At 33.9% G+C, this 18,632-nt stretch overlaps 1 protein-coding gene across 3 annotated transcripts; it reads right to left on the reverse strand.

Annotated features, from left to right (window-relative positions):
• Window positions 1-2,712: 2,712 nt before the first annotated feature.
• LOC112027854 (cysteine-rich receptor-like protein kinase 44) lies at window positions 2,713-8,507 on the reverse strand. Of its 3 annotated transcripts, XM_065762129.1 has the most exons (8): window positions 7,562-8,507; window positions 5,847-5,882; window positions 5,529-5,651; window positions 4,426-4,547; window positions 4,103-4,313; window positions 3,747-3,984; window positions 3,348-3,498; window positions 2,713-3,220 (listed from the first exon to the last, which is right to left on the reverse strand). In XM_065762129.1, exons 1-8 carry the CDS (start codon window positions 8,394-8,396, stop codon window positions 2,918-2,920), a joined length of 2,019 nt encoding a protein of 672 aa, XP_065618201.1. In that variant the 5' UTR covers window positions 8,397-8,507; the 3' UTR covers window positions 2,713-2,917. The 3 variants fall into 3 exon arrangements, with proteins under 3 accessions (XP_065618201.1, XP_023916272.1, XP_023916269.1); XM_024060504.2 differs by lacking the exon at window positions 5,847-5,882 and having other exon boundaries at window positions 4,426-4,544; window positions 5,514-5,651; window positions 7,535-8,507; XM_024060501.2 differs by lacking the exon at window positions 5,847-5,882 and having other exon boundaries at window positions 7,562-8,504.
• Window positions 8,508-18,632: the final 10,125 nt, after the last annotated feature.

An 18,632-nucleotide genomic window follows, 5' to 3' on the forward strand; every position in this document is an offset into this window, starting at 1 on the left:
GATCCGTGCATTGACGGAGAGTTTGCCGCTACAATACAAGTCCAATTGGGTATTAGGGTAAAAGTTCAACTGTAGGTTGGTATTTGGAGATAGACCAAAGGGTTTGGTAAGATTCCTTATGCTTTTAACCTCTTGTGATTGATAATAGTGGATTCTCGGGAGTGGTGACCTTAAATTCACATGGTGGGGTTCTACTTCGGTGGTTTTCCCCATTCGTAAACAAATCACTTGTGTCAAATTTAATTTCCGCTACATTTAATTATTTGGTGATTTGTCTGTGCTACCACACTATTGCATGTAATTTGACTAATTAATTAACTTGGGTAATTAATTAATTTACAAGAGAACAATTCATTTTAACCCAAAATCAAACATGATAGTTCTAAATCGATGTCAACTTTTTTCGGTCTAAATTCAATATTGCACGTTTTATTTACTTAAAAATGTATAGACCATGGAATATAATATGCCTAATGGGTTAGGTTTCGAGAAATATAGTGTTAGTTTTAGACCCCTTAAAACATAAGTTTGTTTAACCTAATTAATTAACCAAGTGAATACTTAGATTTATTATTTAGATCTAGGTTAAAAAAAAACAATCATATCATGTAAAGCAGTGGAAAAGTAAATAACAAAACAATATGATAACCTAGGAAAACCTAACCGGTAAAAAACCTAGGGATGATTTAACCTAACTATCCTCAAGGTAAAAAGCAAATCCATTATAAAGAATCGAAGTTTACAATAAGACTTAGACCACTAACATCTTATTGCTACCACATGTAGAACTTACTGACACGACCATGTACAAGCTCCGAATTCACGGACTTCTTCTCTATTAGACCTTTGCAACACAAGCACCCACACTTGTGATAAAAAACACAAATTCTCCTGCTTGTGACTCCAAGACCACCCTTGAAGGTTTAGATCATTAGCACCTTTGATGACTAGAGAAGGAAAAGAAGGAAACAACATCAGATCTTGAGATTCTTCAAGGAATAACATCAGTAGAAGATATGAGAGAGCTTTTTAGGTACAAAACCCTAGATACAAAAGAGGCACATTCTTCTCTCTCTAAAAAGCCTTGACAACCCTCTCTAGGGTTAGTTTATGATGTCCTTTAAATACTGGAAAAAACAGATTGTGATTTGGGTTTCAAACAGATAAGTTATGGTCTTTTTACGTTTGCTGATTTTTGCTAAAATATGACTTTCGATCAATTAAGTACCAATCGAATGAAACAGATTGTAACTCATTTTTTTTCATCTCGAACTTGAGATTTTTGTCTTGGACTTCAATGTAGACCATTCTAAACCAATGAGACTTAGTGTTTGTCATGGTTTGCCAATATTAGAAACTCAAAACCTAACATACAGTACCTAACGGGCCACTATTTTCCTTTTTCTATATTAAAGCACACCCAACAAAGGCGAGTAAATTACCTGTGAGGGATCCAAGATGGCAGAACTGTTGAAACTTTGACTCGAAGATGTAAAAGTTCTTTGTTTCGAGTACATTCTTTAACGATATAAACACGCATAATTCTTCTTCCCTCTTTTTTATTTTTTTATTTAATTTTATGGGCAATGCAGCATCTTACCTGACATATTACAGGTGACATCAGATCTATTATTTTACTATGACCGTTTGCCTCTAGAAATCCCTTATGATTTTTTTGAATCTTTTATAATTTATGACAAAGAACTAAAGAATTTGACCATAATTTTCATAAAATATATGAATAAGGCATTACTTATTGATGCGTTAGTAATGATGGCAATGGGTAAGGTTTGGATCAAGTATACCCAAACCCATCTCGAAATGTTTCTTCATGAATACATGAATTCCAATACATATTATTATCCATAACCGATTCTTACTCAACACATCCCCAATTTTTCCAAAAAAAAAAATATTATTATTTTTTTCATACAAAAAAAATCCGAAGAACCATTTTAACTTAAAAACTAATCAATAACTTTATCTAAAAAAATTAAACTAATCAATAACTTGAAAATCAGATATATCCTATATGAGCATACCCATATCCCACAACAAAAAGTACCAAAAAACCTATATACCATTAAAATAAAATCTGAAAACAAGATCTGGAAATTTTTTTTTTTTTGATAGAATTGAGAGATTGAAATGACTTTTCAACAAAATAAAAAGAAAATTTGAAATGATTTACGTTTTTTGTAGTGATATATTGGGTAATACCCAAATATTTCGGGTAGGATATCCATTATCCACTAGATTTGACCATCCCTATGCGTGAGTTTTCAAATTAGTGTCCATTTGGGTGTTTCGTAGGTTTTGGTAACTTACTTAAGTAGTATTTATTAAAAGATATAGCTTTTGATATAGCTTTTATATTAAATATGTGAAAAAACTTAAAGCTATTATTTTTTTTAAATAAAATAAACACAAGAAGACAAAATGCTAAAGTTTTTGCTAAAGAGATTCATAGTTACAGCATTTGAAGAGTGCACACTTAATAGATTTACATTTTGTTCGGTAGCAAAAAATTCTATACAATTTGTTCGGTAGTGCACAAGTTTAATTTGCTACTGCCTACTGGTCTATAATTATTATTTTTAGAATATTGGAGCAAGTAAAAATCCTAAGCCACCATGTAATATACTCATCATAATGTTCTATTGCATAATATTATTGAAGAGATAACACCTTATGGAGATTCCAATTAAGAGATTAATATATAGTGTATAAAATGTATCCAAACAAATAATCTAGGTATTTTGAGCTACCGCTATTTTACAACAAACATCACATAGTTTAGTCTAGACTGCTATAAGAAAGGCTAGTAGCCTATGCCACAAAATTATTCAACGTGGTTACTTCCATAAAATATTTTCTCAAGGCTCAGATAAAGAACTCTAATTGCTTCCATGAAACCTTAGCGAGGATATAATGCAGTAATTGAAGCCTCATTTATTGAGGCTAGAATAGATTGATTTGATGATATGTCTGGTTCAACGTTGTTGTGCGTTAAAAATGCAGGTTGTGAGGGTACTGATAAGGTGATAGAGTTACCATTAAGCATTAGAATGATTGAAGACATGGTTGGCCTATCAGCCACATTTTCTTGAACACATAATAATCCAATGTGGATGCACCGAATTATTTCGGGTTTTGAACCAACTCCTAATGTGGGATCTATAATATTTGAAGTTGTCATGTTCCTCCAGTTTTTCCATGCCTGCAAAATTATTTAAATAGTGTACAAAAAATTTTAGAATAATAATAATTTTATTTTGCCAATATCACGTACACTAGTACCATACTTTAAGTTAAAAGGGAAATATATACAAAAATGTGGCACTTACATAACTAAGAAGATCATCCTCATTTTTGTTATTACGGAAGTAACCATTTTTTTGCCCACATATCATTTCAAGAACTAACACACCGAAACTAAACACATCAGATTTTACTGAGAAATGTCCATAATATGCATACTCTGGAGCCATATATCCGCTGCATGAAAAAATTAGTAACATTACTTTATATACATAACATATGGAAATTAATAAGATTAATTAGTTTGGTTTGAATGATAATAGAGCTCTTAATCATCATTTTCAATATCTATTAATTTTCTCTAATTTATAAGAGACAGTTAAACATTTGTTAGGAACTTTTTTTTATGATGCAATGTAATCTTGTATTTGACAATACAGAAACACATCATCCAATGCTAATTATTAACTAACTAGGATACTTACTATGTCCCAACAATTCTATTTGTACTACTATGGGTTTGATCTAGTAGAACCAATCTTGCTAGGCCGAAATCAGCAATTTTGGGATTCATCTCATCATCTAGTAAAATGTTACTAGCTTTTAGATCACGATGAATGATGCGAAGTCGAGAATCTTCATGAAGGTAAAGAAGACCTCGAGCAATGCCTACAATAATTTTGTAACGCATTTGCCAATCCAAATCTGCACGCTTGGTTGGATCTACATTGTTTATTTAAGCTATGAGTTAGTGGCAAAGAATATATCCAAGTGTACTTGATCAAAAGTGCAATCTGTAAAATATTATTAATAATCATTTACCGTAGAATTGCAACCATACCAAATATAACTTGGTCGAGGCTTCCGTTTGACACAAACTCATAAATGAGAAGCCTTTCATTCCCTTCCAAGCAGAAACCTCGAAGCTTAACTAAATTCCGGTGGTGAAGCTTAGCCATTAACAAGATCTCATTCTTAAATTCTAAATCACCCTGCCCAGAACCCATAGATAGTCTTTTGACAGCTATCTCTTGTCCATCGGAAAGCCTACCCTATAGATGCATCAGAATATTCAATATGCAGCCTTTAGCTATAAAAAGTTACGAATCTAACTTGTTTTGACAGACAAATGAGATATTTGACTGTATGATATTGTCAAATTACCTTGTAGACAGCACCAAATCCTCCTGTCCCAACCTTATTTGCATCAGAAAAGTTATCTGTAGCGACTCTGATTGTTGGAAAATTGAATTGCAAGGATTCAGTATTGCTAATTTCATCCGCTGCTTCACATGCGTAACAAGTTAATACATCTGAATTAGATAAGTCAATTGCTTAAAGAAGATTGGTGCAATTTTAAGTTACGTGCATACCTCATTAATGGACTCACCAACATGAATTACTGAAGTCATCTTACAAAGTCACTAATGCACAGAACTTTGTATGCCCGTATAATATCCTTTTGTTTTAGTTGAAATTATTTTTAAGCGGAACACTCACTCTTTCAAAAGTTTATCTTTATAAAAATGATGATGTAAAGTTGAATTCATGGTAGCCTATTACTATTTCAGAAAGGATCAATTTGAGTCTAGACACGTTTTTGTGCTTTTGTGCATTGGACTCAATCCGACGCGTTTTTTGCCGTGAGTCGAATGCACAAAGAACTGAACAGTCTGGGCCCAATCCTTGACCTTACCTAAATAGTAAATACACCTAACTTTTACTTTTTCTTCATTCTAATTACAAAAGTATCCGGTGATTCATGAACCCAGGACCTGATATTCCACATTTTTCTCCTATAAAAGCCAAAGGTGGCATCTGGACCGGCTAGACCTCATTGACAAATACCCAACACTCTGTCATGCTTCTTTTTACATCTAAATTTTTATTGTCAAAAAATATGAAAGTCAATATCTTATTGTCATCAGTATTGCCTTGAAAGTATATGTATAGTCAGGAATATACTTTTTTTTTTTTTTTTTGAGAAAGCAGTCAGGAATATACTTGGGGGTACTTTTTTCTCAATAGTTCAGAACTTAATAATGTATTTTTAAATTAACATTTTGAAAATCTCATTATTACATTAGATACTCATTTTATTTGAAACACTTACATCGAGTTTTGTATTAATCAAGCCTTATTTACCATTTAATCTATTAATACAAATTTTGTGAGTGTATATATATGTCTGAATTTGGTATTTATACCTATACTTTATAGAAATGAAATTCTTAATAATAGGAACAACAGACCAATTTTAAACTTACTTTCTACTTTCTTCCTTTGCTTCTTTACCCTTAAACAGAGGCAGATGCAGATGATTAGCACCACGAAAACAACCACCGACACAATGATAATGATGGTATTTTTAGATGAGTTACTCTTGTTTCCTGAAATGAATCAGAAATCTTTCCTCAATCAAATATCCAAAGCTTGAAGTTTGAAATTAACATCATCACACTAACACAGAAATAAAATAATAAAATAAAAGTTAAATTTTTTCTCAATAAAACATTCCTTGGTTGATTTTTGAAATCAAAATTATTAGTAAATGCGGAGAAAAAAATTATCAAATTAATAAATACTTTCAGAGTCTAAGTAATCATTCCTTGCTTTTCCTCCTGAAAATTTGAAAAGAGAAAATAAAAATTAAAAGCGTGAATAATTTAAAAGGCTGATAACGTTTTTTTGGTATTGTTTGTAAATTTTATTTGGAAGCTCATAAAATAATTGAATGAAATGGAACAATAAATTATAAATGAATGTAATGGAATTGAGCAAATAAATCATAAAGGAATGAAATTGATTATAATGTATTTAAGTAATAAGGTGGAACAGAAAAATCAATTAATGGAATGAAATCATGTAATCTTCTTTGGATGTTTTAAAATAAAGGAATAGAATATAAGTAACCTTGTTAATGATCGAATAACATAGAATTAATGGAATTGAATCATTTTAGGTAAGATTTGGGTTTTTTTGTTATGGCTTTGGCTGAGATTAAAAGAGGGAAAGGAACCAGAGAGAAGAGACTAAAGAGAGTTCTGAGTGAGGGAAAGAAAAATGACAGAGGAGTAACAGTGTTAATGGTGTTAGAAACTAATATGTCTTTTAAGGATCTAATTGGTCAATTTTGAAATGTTTTGGATCTGAGTGGTATTTGGATATGCACATGAGTTTACTCTTTTTTTATTATTAGATTTTTGATGATTTATTTATATTAGTCTTCATCTTTTGCACCTCATTAACTCACCTAGAACAAAAATTAAAAAAAATAACTTAAATAGGACATGTGGCACAAAATTAAGCAACAATTGGAATCAAATTTAGGAGAAATTATAAAGTCCTCATGAAGGACAAGTGACGTAGTTCGCAATTTCTCTAAAAGACTTTTACCTGTTTAAAAGTGTTGAGTTAGAAAAGTTTTTTAAATAAAAACTGATTACTGACTCAGCAATTTTAAACAAGGAGAAATCTTTTAGTGAAATGATGGATAAGTGAAGTGGTTGACCATGAGGACTGTATAATTTCTCCAAATTTAGAACCAAATTTTCCCTCAACTCACACACACACACAAGCCTCTATTCTATATATAATATACCTTAACACAGAGAGAATTATTATTATTTTTTGGGATAAGAATTAAGAACAGACAGGGAACTAATCTAACTAACTCTGCGACTAATCCTAATCTAGCCGCAATACAGTAAAAAACAGAAAATAAATAACTTATTTACAAAAAGGCAATCAGATAACAACACACTTAATCTGATATGTCCCTCTTAGGTGATCTTTTAACATTATCAGCTATAGCTGTTGTGTTTTGACTGATGTACGACTTGCAGTTTAGACAGATGCAAGAAGTAGCTGCATCAAACTCTTTCTTCCTCCTAAGTCCTAACAAATTCAGTAAAAATAATAGGGTTGTGTTACAACGGCTTTTTGTCCTTAACAGCATCTTTTTGTCATTTTTTTTTCGGGTAATTTTTTGTATTTTTTGTTTGCTTCTTTATAGGATGTGGAGCTAATTTAATAGAGAGAAATAAAAATATTAAAATAAGTTGTGGGTTTAATTTATGTTTTTTTCTTCTATTTATGTCTTTTTTTTTTTTTTTTTTTTTATTATTACACAGCTGTTTTACAGTTGTGAGTACCAAAAAAATATAATAAAAATAAAAATAAATAGTGAGCAATAAATGATAGACAACCGCTTATAATTTATCATGTGTCAAAGTTATGGTAAAAAATTGGAAAATAATTGGTGTTCATAAACTAGAAGATGTGCCTTTGGGAAACTTACCTTTTGCAGGCACAGGAGACGGAGATAATGATTTTGCAGGCACAGGAGGAGGAGATAGTGATGGCGGCGATTCAACAAGAATGCTGTCATAGAATTGGTCGGGCTGTATTCTTAAGTTACAGCTGGGTGCAAGAACTCTCGCTCCATCTCTTCCACGACAATAACTTTGAAAATAATCTAGAGCAGTAACTAGGCAATTGCTACAAGCCATCTCTGACAAATCAGGACTGCACTGCATTAGCCCATAGATCGTGTCGGTATTGTGTTGATAGGGGGCATTTCCAACTGCAACCTTGCGAAAAATACCTCCAGCTGACGCTTCAAGTCTTAGTTTATAGAATAAGGTGTCTAACACCTCATCGAACTCAGTCACGTTCGGGACACTACCACTTACAAGAGCTTTAATTGGTGTGGTTTCCATAACACCAAATATAGAGTTGTTGGAGTATCGAACGGTACAATTCATGTACCACATGATACCCTCTTTCTCGTTTGGACACAACTGTAAGAGCTCGTGACCTGAATTGTTGAGACAAATACGGCAATCAGTTGATGTAAGGTCAGCTCTACAAAGCCCAGTGGCGTAAACTTTGTCGGTGCCCTCTCCGGCAGAGAAATTGTAGAACCCATAATCAATTTGGGTGTTGGAAGAGAAGGCGGAGATGAGGGTGTTGAGGTTCGCTCTGAAGGTACCGTTACTGCTCACATTACCACTAGTTGAACAATTATGGAGAACGTAGGGATCTCGCTGCAATACTAAGCTGTGACTAACAAGGGGAACCAGTAGAATGGCATAAAAGAAGAGAAGTGGTAATCTTGAATTGCTCATTATCATTGTTCCTCAGTATTTTGCATCTGTGGGAAGTGGGAACATATTAATATTAGGGTGGTTGTTACAGTGTATAGTGTGTTACACACGCACACACAAAGTGTGTAACAGGTTTTACCGCATAAAAATTGATACAATAATAGGTCACTGTGTATGTTGTGTAACTTGTGTTACACATGAACACACGGTGTGTAAGCAATAATTAGATACTGTGTAACGTACTGTATACAATGCGTTACACATGAACACACGGTGCGTAACAGATTTTACCCACATAAAAAGTGACGAAATAATAAATCCTTTTATTGGTAAAGTAATGATGAATGGATGGGATTGAGTATACTATATGTGAACATTAGCATGTGGTGCACTTATCACTTGACTTGACTCTGACTGTGCATCAAAAAAATAAAATAAGAAAAAGACTTGACTCTGACTGGAGTAAAGTGAAGCAACAATGAATAGTTTTTTTTGTCCTTTCAATTCACACCGGGTGTTTAGATAGTGTGTGTTTTAGTAAAGTAATTCATGTTTTCTGTTTATTAAAACATACATGTGTAAAAGTAAAACATTTAGGGTTCTTACCCTTTTTCTAAACGTGAATAGCGGATTGAGACTATATGAACATTTAGCGCCTGTTTGATAATGTTGTTCTAGTAATGATATTTGTATTTTTTGAAATACGTGTGAATGAAAAAATGTGTGAAAATATTTATAATGTTGTTTAAAAACTGAAAATTATTGCTCAAAATCCCATACCAAATGGCCCCTTAAGTTTAACATGCAGTTTTCAACCCTCGCCTTTTATACTCTTGCAATTTTTTCTTTCTTTTTTCTTTTTTCTTTTTTCTTTTTCATAATTTTGCCACAGTTTTGACTTGGTATATTGGGATTAAATGGTCATCCTTATTTGCAAACCGTCTATAGTAATGATGAGTAAGGGTATGGACGAGCGTAAATGCATTAATTCCAGACATCATTCAATGACTAAGCGAAAAATGAGCACAGAACCATTACTACTATCCAATAATGTACATTTATATGGCCGTTACAAATAGTAAAGGCTGGGATTAAGTGGTCATCATTGAGTCATAAATCCTCCAGTTGTGGTATAACATTACATTGAACATTTACTCACCTAGATGCTATATAAAGCAAGGAAAGACAGGTAGATGATTCATATGCTCATACACAAATTACTCTACAGATTACTTATTTTCTAAAGAGTTTTAAGCTAATTGAAGCATTAGAGGGTCCTTGGCAAGCCCCTAACCGATGCCATTATCTACTTAGTGTTTCCTCTTACACAAGATCTCTAGGTCGTCCATCGCATTGACGAGAAACATACTAGTGAGTCGAAATCTTGCTTCATTAGTTTGGCGCCATCTGTGGGAAACAACCATAAGCCGTTGAATTAAGTTCCTTAGAATCGATGGACCTAACCACTACTGCACCGTTGGATTCGGTGGTAATGGCTCAACAGATTCAAGCACTAACAACTAATGTGCAAGAATTGATGAAACAGAATGAAGACTTGAAACGAAAAGTATGTCCATAGGGCATGAGTACGTCGCAGTCACGGCGTAACCACAACGACAATGGTGATGAAGCCCACAACCTAGGAAATAGTAGAAGAGAAACTTTAAAACACATCGCGTAGTCAACTTGTGGCAGTGATCAAATGATGAAGAACATGAGGAAGTAGTTAGACGAAGTCAAAAATGCCATGAAGGGTAAGACAATAGTAAATCTTGATGGCATGATCAAGATGACAGATTCACCCTTCACTACCAGCGTTTTGGAATGCCCTTTGCCTCTCAAATTTCATCTTCCATAGATGGAAGTTTACGATGGCACTAAGGATCCCCTAGATCACATAGGGGCATTCAAGACGATACTAAACCTCTAGCAAACCCTAGATGAAGTCATTTGTAGGTTATTCCTGGCAACCCTTAGAGGAGCAGCAAGGGTATGGTTCAGTAAGCTACCCGTGACATCTATTGCAAATTTTGACCAGTTGAACAACTCCTTTGTTCGTCATTTCATTGGGGGCCAGCGCCATAAGAGGCCTATCTCCTATCTGCTAACTGTAAAGCAACAGGAAGGGGAAACATTGAGAGATTATGTAAAACGCTTCAACAAAGTAGTGCTGGAAATTGATGAAGTAGATGACTAGGTGATAATAACCACTTTCCAAGAAGGGTTGAACAATCCTGACCTCGTTCGATACTTTGAGAAGGTATAGAATGAAGCTCAACCCTACAAAGTGTTTTTTCGAGGTCTCATTAGGAAAATTCCTAGACTTCATGGTATCTTAGTGAGGAATTGAGGCAAATCTAGAGAAGGTCAGAGCCATACTTAACATGACTTCTCCCAGGATAGTCAAGGAGGTGCAAAGGCTGATAGGACGAGTGGCAACATTAAATAGGTTCATCTCGAAAGCCAATGATAAGTGTCTCCCCTTCTTTAAAATTCTTAAGCAGGCATTCCATTGGACAAACGAGTGTAAGGCAGCCTTTTAGAATCTCAAAGAGTACCTGGCCAAGCCTCCTTTATTGAGCCTGTTAGTGGAAGGAGAATATCTATTTTTGTATCTAGCTATGTCACAGACAACCGCCAGCTCAACATTGATTCGTGAAGAATCCAAGGTACAATGGCCCGTGTACTATACAAGTCAGGCTTTTCAAGGTGCCAAAGCGAAGTACCCATGTATAGAGAAGATGGCCTTCTCGTTAATTATGGCTTTAAGGAAGCTTTGTCCATACTTCCAAGCCCATTCCATCATGATAATGACAGATCAACTAATCCTAAAAGCAATGAGCAAACCAGATGCTATAGGGCGCATGGTCTAATGGGTTGTTGAGCTAAGCTAGTTTGATATTAAGTACAAGCCTAGAACAACAATCAAAGCTCAGGCTTTAGTAGACTTTATAGTAGAATCACTCTTTTAGACCCAGATTAGGAAGCAGAGTATTGGACGATCTGCGCAGATGGCTCATTTGTTGCAAGGCTCGGACGCGTCGGTATCATTATGACATCACTTAAGAAGGATGTCCTTAAGTATAGAGTTCAACTCCAATTTCCAGCAACGCACAACAAAGTAGAGTATGAAGCAGTCCTTGCTGGCCTAGGAATTGCAAAAGCCTTGGGGATTAAGAATTCGAAATTGAGGACTGATTTTAAACTAATTGTTGGGCAAATAACCAACGAATACGAAGCAGAGGAAGAAAGAATGAAAAAGTACCTCAAGCTAACAACTTAACTCATTGACAAATTTGATGACGTCAGGTTCTAGCAAATCCCAAGGGAAACTAGCTCAGCTACTAATGAGGTCGCTAAATTGGAGTCAACTGAAGATGCCTCAGTGATGACAAAGTTGCTTATGGAAGTCCAGACAATCCCTAGTATCGATGGATTATAGACCCTCTCAATCCAGTGACCGAGTACCTAGATGGACCTGATCCTTTCTTACATCAGAGACAGCCAACTCCCATCTGACCCGTCAAAAGCAAATAAGGTTTGAGTCAGAGCAGCCAGATTCATTATCGTGAATGTTAACTTTACAAGAGAGGATTTTCGCTGCCATACTTGAAATGCTTGACTCCTAAATATGTTGCGAGAAATCCATGAAGGCGTATGTGGTAACCATTCTAGACCTCGATCTTTGGTAGGAAAGACGATCATGGTAGGCTACTTTTGGTATGCAAAAAGACGTGGTTGAACTCGTCAAGAAATGCGATAAGTGTTAATGGTTTGGAAATGTGTAGTACAATCTTGGAGAATTACTGACGAGCATCTCCTCACCTTGGCCATTCTCCACATAGGGGATTGACATCGTTGGCCCACTCCTTCAAGGCAAGAAACATGTTTAGTTCTTGCTTGTCGCTATTGATTACTTTACCAAATGAGTTGAAGCAGAACCATTGGTAGTAATTGTTGAAGGAAAGATACAGAGCTTCGTCTGGAAGAACATTGTTTACAGGTTTGGAATCCTAAAGATTATCATCTCTGATAATGGTCAACAGTTTGATAGTTGAAAATTCAGGGAATTTTGTGCAGAACTGGGAATAAAAAACTACTATTCATCACCTAAACACCCACAGGCAAACGAGCAAACAGAGATAACAAATCGTAGTTTGCTCAAACTCATCTAAGCACGACTTTAGGGGGCAAAAGGTGCATGACCAGAGGAGTTACTAGGGGTAATATGGGCTTATCGGACAACTGCAAGAACACCAACAGGAGAAACTCCATTTAAGTTGGTTTTTTGTATAGAAGCAGTCATTCTCGTTGAAGTGGGGGTTGTCTAGTCTTAGGTGAGCTTGCTATGATGAAGGTTCAAACAATGACAAGCTGAGACTCAACATGGATTGTTTACCTGAAGATGGCAAAGTACCACAATCAGAGGGTAAAGCTCAAAAGGTTCAACCCCGATGATATAGTACTGCGAAAACTCTCACAAGCCACTAAGGACTCAACTTAGGGGAAGTTAGGCCTTATTTGGGAAGGTCCATATAAGGTCGTCCATTACTCAAGAAGAGGAAGCTACTACCTGAAGGACCTCGACCACAATCCACTGCCATGTCCCTAGAACGTGGAACATCTCAAGAAGTACTATCAGTAAGAAGTACTTGGATTAATAAGCTTCGTCAATAGGAGTACTTCGCCTGATGATGTATCAGATAAGCAAGATTTCATTGTTTTTTCCTTAAGCTTTTTTTCCTTTCAAGTATTTTGGTCAAGTTATTTTCAGTAATTTCCTTGTAATCCCCTCATAAATGAGGGTGCATGAAATAATAAGGCTCCATAAGCCATCTATTTTTCAATAAGTTTGACAAAGCTTCAAGGTTAAGTTCATAAACGAGAAGGATATATCCATGACCAAATGGTAAAAACTCAAAGGACGAGTTTAAATCGTAACTATGGTAAAAACTCAAATGATGAGTTTAAATCATAAGCATGATAAAAACTCCAATAACAAGTATAAATCATAAATATGGCAAAAACTCTAACAATGAGTTCAAAAACACAACAGGAATTCAAATGGTAAGGACTACAGAAGTACGTTATCAATGATGAAAACTTCAAGTTCAGATTATGTATTCCTAAAGGAATACTATGTATGGTCAAAAGAACCTCAAACAACGAAGTCCAATATTACGACGAGAACTTCGAGGTTTAAGCCATAGCAAAACTTCTTGAGCAAAGACTGAATAAGTAAATGAAGCCTAAACAAGGGCGTTGCTTATACAAATAAGGCGAAAAGCACATTTTAGTCCCTACATTTTCAGGCGATTCTCATTTTAGTCCCTAAATTTTATTTTTACCGTTTTTAGTCCCTATTCTGAAAAACGCCATCTATTTTAGTCCTTTCCGTCAGTGCCTTAACGACAAAATCCTAGGTGGTAGACGGAGTGCATTGCTGGCACACTAAATGCTGACGTCAGCATTAAAATAATAATATAATATATTATTTAGTATTTTAAAAATTCCACATCATTTTTTAAAAACAAAAAATAATTTATGAATTTAAACTAAATAAAAAAAAAAACAGAAATAAAAACCGAAAATAATATAAATTGAGATCTAGCATTATTTTGAGGAAGAACATAAACCTACCCATTATTTTGTTTGCAACCAAACACAATATCAGCTGAAAACCTTTATTATCCAAAATATTTCAGAAACCCAAAAATAAAAAAAAAAAAAAAAATAAAAAAAACTGAAGTTGTTCTTCTTCGCGTTCTTCCTAGACCCAGAAAACTCACAGTTTCAATACCATGGAGAACAACAACCACCTTCCTGACGACCATATCGGCATTTCACCGGTGCCGGAAGCCAAAGATGACGCGGAGCTAAAACTTGATTCCGCGGCAGAGGAGATCAAAAATGAAGAATCTGAACCTCATTTTGACCTCGAGAAAGCTTCCGAGGATATCGACAAATTTCTCTCGTCTCTGATGAGCGACGACGTTTCGGTGGAGGTTCCTGAGTTGGTGGAGAAATACTTGGATCTCGTGGAGCAGAAAGTTTCCAGTGAAGGAAGAGCCAAGTGGTGCCAGGTTCTCGATGAGGACTCGGCGTTTCTCGAGTCTCTGGATCGAGTTTCCAAGCTGATGAAATCGCTTCGGGAATTGAAACCGGAGGAGGAGAAATCGGAGTCTCGTGGCTCTCTGATCAATCGCATCGGAGGGATTCAGTATAGGAAGAACAACTTTAGTATTTTTTTTTTTTTTTTAAATTTCTGGGTTTTTGATGTTAGGGAAAGAACAATGGGTTACTAAATTTTTGATAAGCACTGACTGGGTTTTGTTTTTATGGGTTTTGTGTGTGTGTTTGTTTATGAAGAAAATTTCTGGGTCTAGGAAGAACACGAAGAACAACTTCAGTATTTTTTTTTTTTTAATTTCTGGGTTTCTGATGTTAGGGAAAGAACAATGGGTTACTAAATTTTTGATAAGTACTGACTGGTTTTGTTTTTATGGGTTTTGTATGTGTGTTGTTTATGAAGAAAATTTCTGGGTCTAGGAAGAACACGAAGAACAACTTCAGTATTTTTTTTTTATTTTTTTTTAAAATTTTGGGTTTCTGATGTTAGGGAAGGAACAATGGGTTACTAAATTTTGATAAGCACTTACTGGGTTTATTTACTTATTTTCCCGTACCAAAAAAAATATTTTTGATAATAAAGATTTTCAGCTGATATTGTGTTTGGTTGCAAACAAAACAATGAGTAGGTTTATGTTCTTGTATGTTCTTACTCAAAATAAAGTTAGATCTCAATTTATATTATTTTGGTTTTTATTTCTGTTTTTTCTTTTTTTTATTTAGTTAAAATTCATAAATTATTTTTTGTTTTTAAAAATGACGTGGAATTTTTAAAATACTAAATAATATACTATATTATTATTTTAATGCTGACGTCAGCATTTAGTGTGCCAGCAATGCATTCCGTCTGCCACCTAGGATTTTGCCGTTAGGGCATTGACGGGAAGGACTAAAATAGATGGCGTTTTTCAGAATAGGGACTAAAAGCGGTAAAAATAAAATTTAGGGACTAAAATGGAATCGCTTGAAAATGTAGGGACTAAAATGTGCTTTTTGCCAAAAATAAAAAATCAATTTACAATACAATTCACGTTTTGACAACTATGCTTTGTAATACTGGGAACCATTGATCGAATGGAATAGTCAAATTTCAAAACTAGTATATCAAAGAGAGAAAGCGAAAAGATGCAAAAAAGTAAACAAAGTTTATTATATTATATTATTTACTTATTCAATATATATTATTTACTTGATCATGATTTAATTATAATATGAATATTCCTATCCAAATTATATATATATATATATATGGATATGTTTAAATGAAATTGAATAAAATTATATTAAATTAGTTACACTTGCATCCTTTAAATTTTTATTTTTTCAATTTAGTACATAAACTTTGGTACTATAACAAATAGATTTCTTTACCTTTTTATTTTGCCAATTTAGCACATAAACTTTGCTATTGCAGCAATAAGATATGCTTAAATCCCCCTCCCCCCAAAAAAAATTTAGTCACTTTTTGCACCAAATATATATTGTAAGGACGCAATTTGGTGCCAAGCCCAAAAGGAAAATGATCTAGGCCCGAAGAGCCCAATACAATGAATTTATAGAGAATGGGCTAGAAAACTAGGTTTTAATGAATTAGACAACAATTACAGTGAGCCCAAATGATTAAAAAAAAAAATGTTTGCCCAAAGAAAATCGTCATCGACACAATCCGATGAGACTAGTTCTTTTGTATATATTTCTCTTGAATTGGGTTATAAGTCTAGTTCTTGTTGCTACAATGTTTTCTTCTCTTGAATCTCCGATTCCTCCATAAGGGACTTCTTTCTCTATTATATACCCTGTTTTTCTTCATCTTCACCCTCCACGTGTAGGGCAAGCTGCTTGTTTTTTATCCTTGTCCCATGAGCACTTTGTTGAAATCTTTAGGAGTAGTTGTATGGCTGACTACCACTGTTTAGGTATCACTTCCACATTAATGGGGCTAGAGGGTTAGCTGCAGAGTGTTCAATACGGTGGTAGCAGCTTTCTCTTAGATATTTCTTAGTTCCCCTTTGTCTTATGCTCCCCTTATATTCACCCTTTCCAGTAGACTCTTCCAGAGGGTTGCTCTTAATGACAAACCGAACCTTCTGACCTTTGCCTTGCGTAGCCGAGGAGGCATTCCTCCTCAGACTACCTTTCCAAGCCCTCCCAGTCATAGTTTGTCTATGGCGCTTTGATTCACATTTCTTCCCTATTGTCTTCTTGTCCTCGGACTAGTAGACGTCCTTGGATAGGGCCCATGGCCCAATACACACTTATGGGCCCTTTATCCCTATATATATATATATATATATTGAAAATGAAGGGGTCTTACTACTACAACATCACAGTTTAGAAGTCTATTTATTATAATACCAAAGTTTATATACTAAATTGGCTAAAATAAAAATTAGGTGTGTCTATTTATTATAGAACTAAAGTTTAGTATTAAATTTACCAAACGTTCAAGAGCAATTAGCCAAAAATTCAGAGGTATAATAGCATTTTATCCAATATTATATAATAAGTTTACTATACTTTCTATTTTCTCCGCAAACAAACGGATCATATACATCAAAGAAAAGATTAACAAAGAATTTGGATGAAGCTAATATTTGATTAGGGTAAATTACAATTTACCCGACTGTGATTTGGCCGAAATTTAATTTGCCTATCTGTTGTTTGAAATTTGACATTTTACTCACTTTAAGTTAGCTCAGTTAGATTTCTATAACCCACTTTTATTAAAAAAATAGCTAAATATGTAATTTTGCTCCACTTTTTATGTCTCTCTTATTCAAAAAAATAAAAATACAAGACAAAAAACTATCCATCGGAACACTTGCATCATAAAATTTCAAACTACAGGTAGACAACTTAAATTTTGGTCAAACCTCAAGTGGGTAAAGTGTCAAATTTTAAACCATAGGTGGGCAACTTAAATTTCAGCCAAACCACAGGTAGGTAAGTTGCAGGAACAGACTCAAGATTTTAAGATAACGGGGGCTAGAATATTAAAAAAAGAAAGAAAAAAAAACTCTAAATAGACATCCATATAGTATTAAAAATTATAAATACTCAATCGTTGTTTCTAAATACATTAAAATGCAATCATTTACCAACAAAAACAAACAAAAATAAAATAATGTCTTTTTTTAATACTAGGCTGACTAGGATTTTTTTTTTTTTTTGAATTTAGAGCGCATTCACATTGGTGGTGCTAAAACAATTTTAGCTTTTAGTATTTCAAAAAGTTACTTTATCTATTTTACCACCTCAATTTACAATACACCTAATATCAAAAATTCTATTTTTTTGTATAACTTCATTTAAAAAAATATAAACAAATAATTAAAATAATAAAAGAAGCGAGAGAATTTGAGTTTTTTAGTTGAAAGAAGAGATATAATCTTAATAAAATATTGTATTTTATTTTTAACAACTTGGTATAGTCAATTGGTTTTTATACCAGTTTGTTGTAGTTGCAAAAAATTTATCTTTAACTTCTTCGATAATACATGATTTTCTAGTTCTTTGGTGTTTAAATAGTTTTTTTTTGTTATAATGTAATCACCATTGTTAATATCTTTATTGTTTTTGTTATATTTTTTAGTTGGAAAGTTGCTATTTGGGTGAAGCTAGTTGGCTTATTATGAAGAAAGCGAGTTTAAGGTTTTAAGAGAGGGCAGCATACCTACAAAATTGAAAAATATTATAACTAAAAAAAAATTTGGACCCAGGGGGTCAGACCCCTTGGGCCCCACCTGGGTCCATTCTGGTAAGTTGCAATTTGTGAATTTTATTATTAGGGAAAAAAAAAATTGCATGAAGGATGAAGGGTGGGCCGTCCCCTTTGTGAATTTGGAGTAGGCCCAAACATTGATGGCCTTGTCTTAGTATGATTAAATCCTAAGAATTTTTTTATATACATATATTTTTTGAAATCAAATCTTAAGAAAATTATTAGGTAGTTTTGGAAATTAAGGGTCTATTTGGTAATATTGTTTTAATAATGTTGTTTGTATTTTTTGAAAGTACGCGTGAGTGAAAAAATATGTGAAAATACGTGTAATATTTTTTAAATACTGAAAACTGTTGTTTAAAATATACTACCAAACAACCCTAATATAGATATATATATATATATATATATAT

Source organism: Quercus suber, unplaced genomic scaffold (genome assembly GCF_002906115.3).
Source record: "Quercus suber isolate HL8 unplaced genomic scaffold, Cork oak 2.0 scaffold_443, whole genome shotgun sequence".
NCBI classification, from domain to species: Eukaryota; Viridiplantae; Streptophyta; class Magnoliopsida; order Fagales; family Fagaceae; genus Quercus; species Quercus suber.

Excerpts from the sequence above, each read along its gene's own strand:
- LOC112027854 (XM_024060504.2), bottom strand. The coding sequence starts at position 8,396 with ATGATAATGAGCAATTCAAGATTACCACTTCTCTTCTTTTATGCCATT. Across the intron at positions 5,652-7,534 it reads TCCCAAAGGCACATCTTCTA|GAAACAAGAGTAACTCATCT; the intron begins GTTTATGAACAC and ends GATTCATTTCAG. Across the intron at positions 3,985-4,102 it reads CCTCGACCAAGTTATATTTG|ATCCAACCAAGCGTGCAGAT; the intron begins GTATGGTTGCAA and ends TAAACAATGTAG.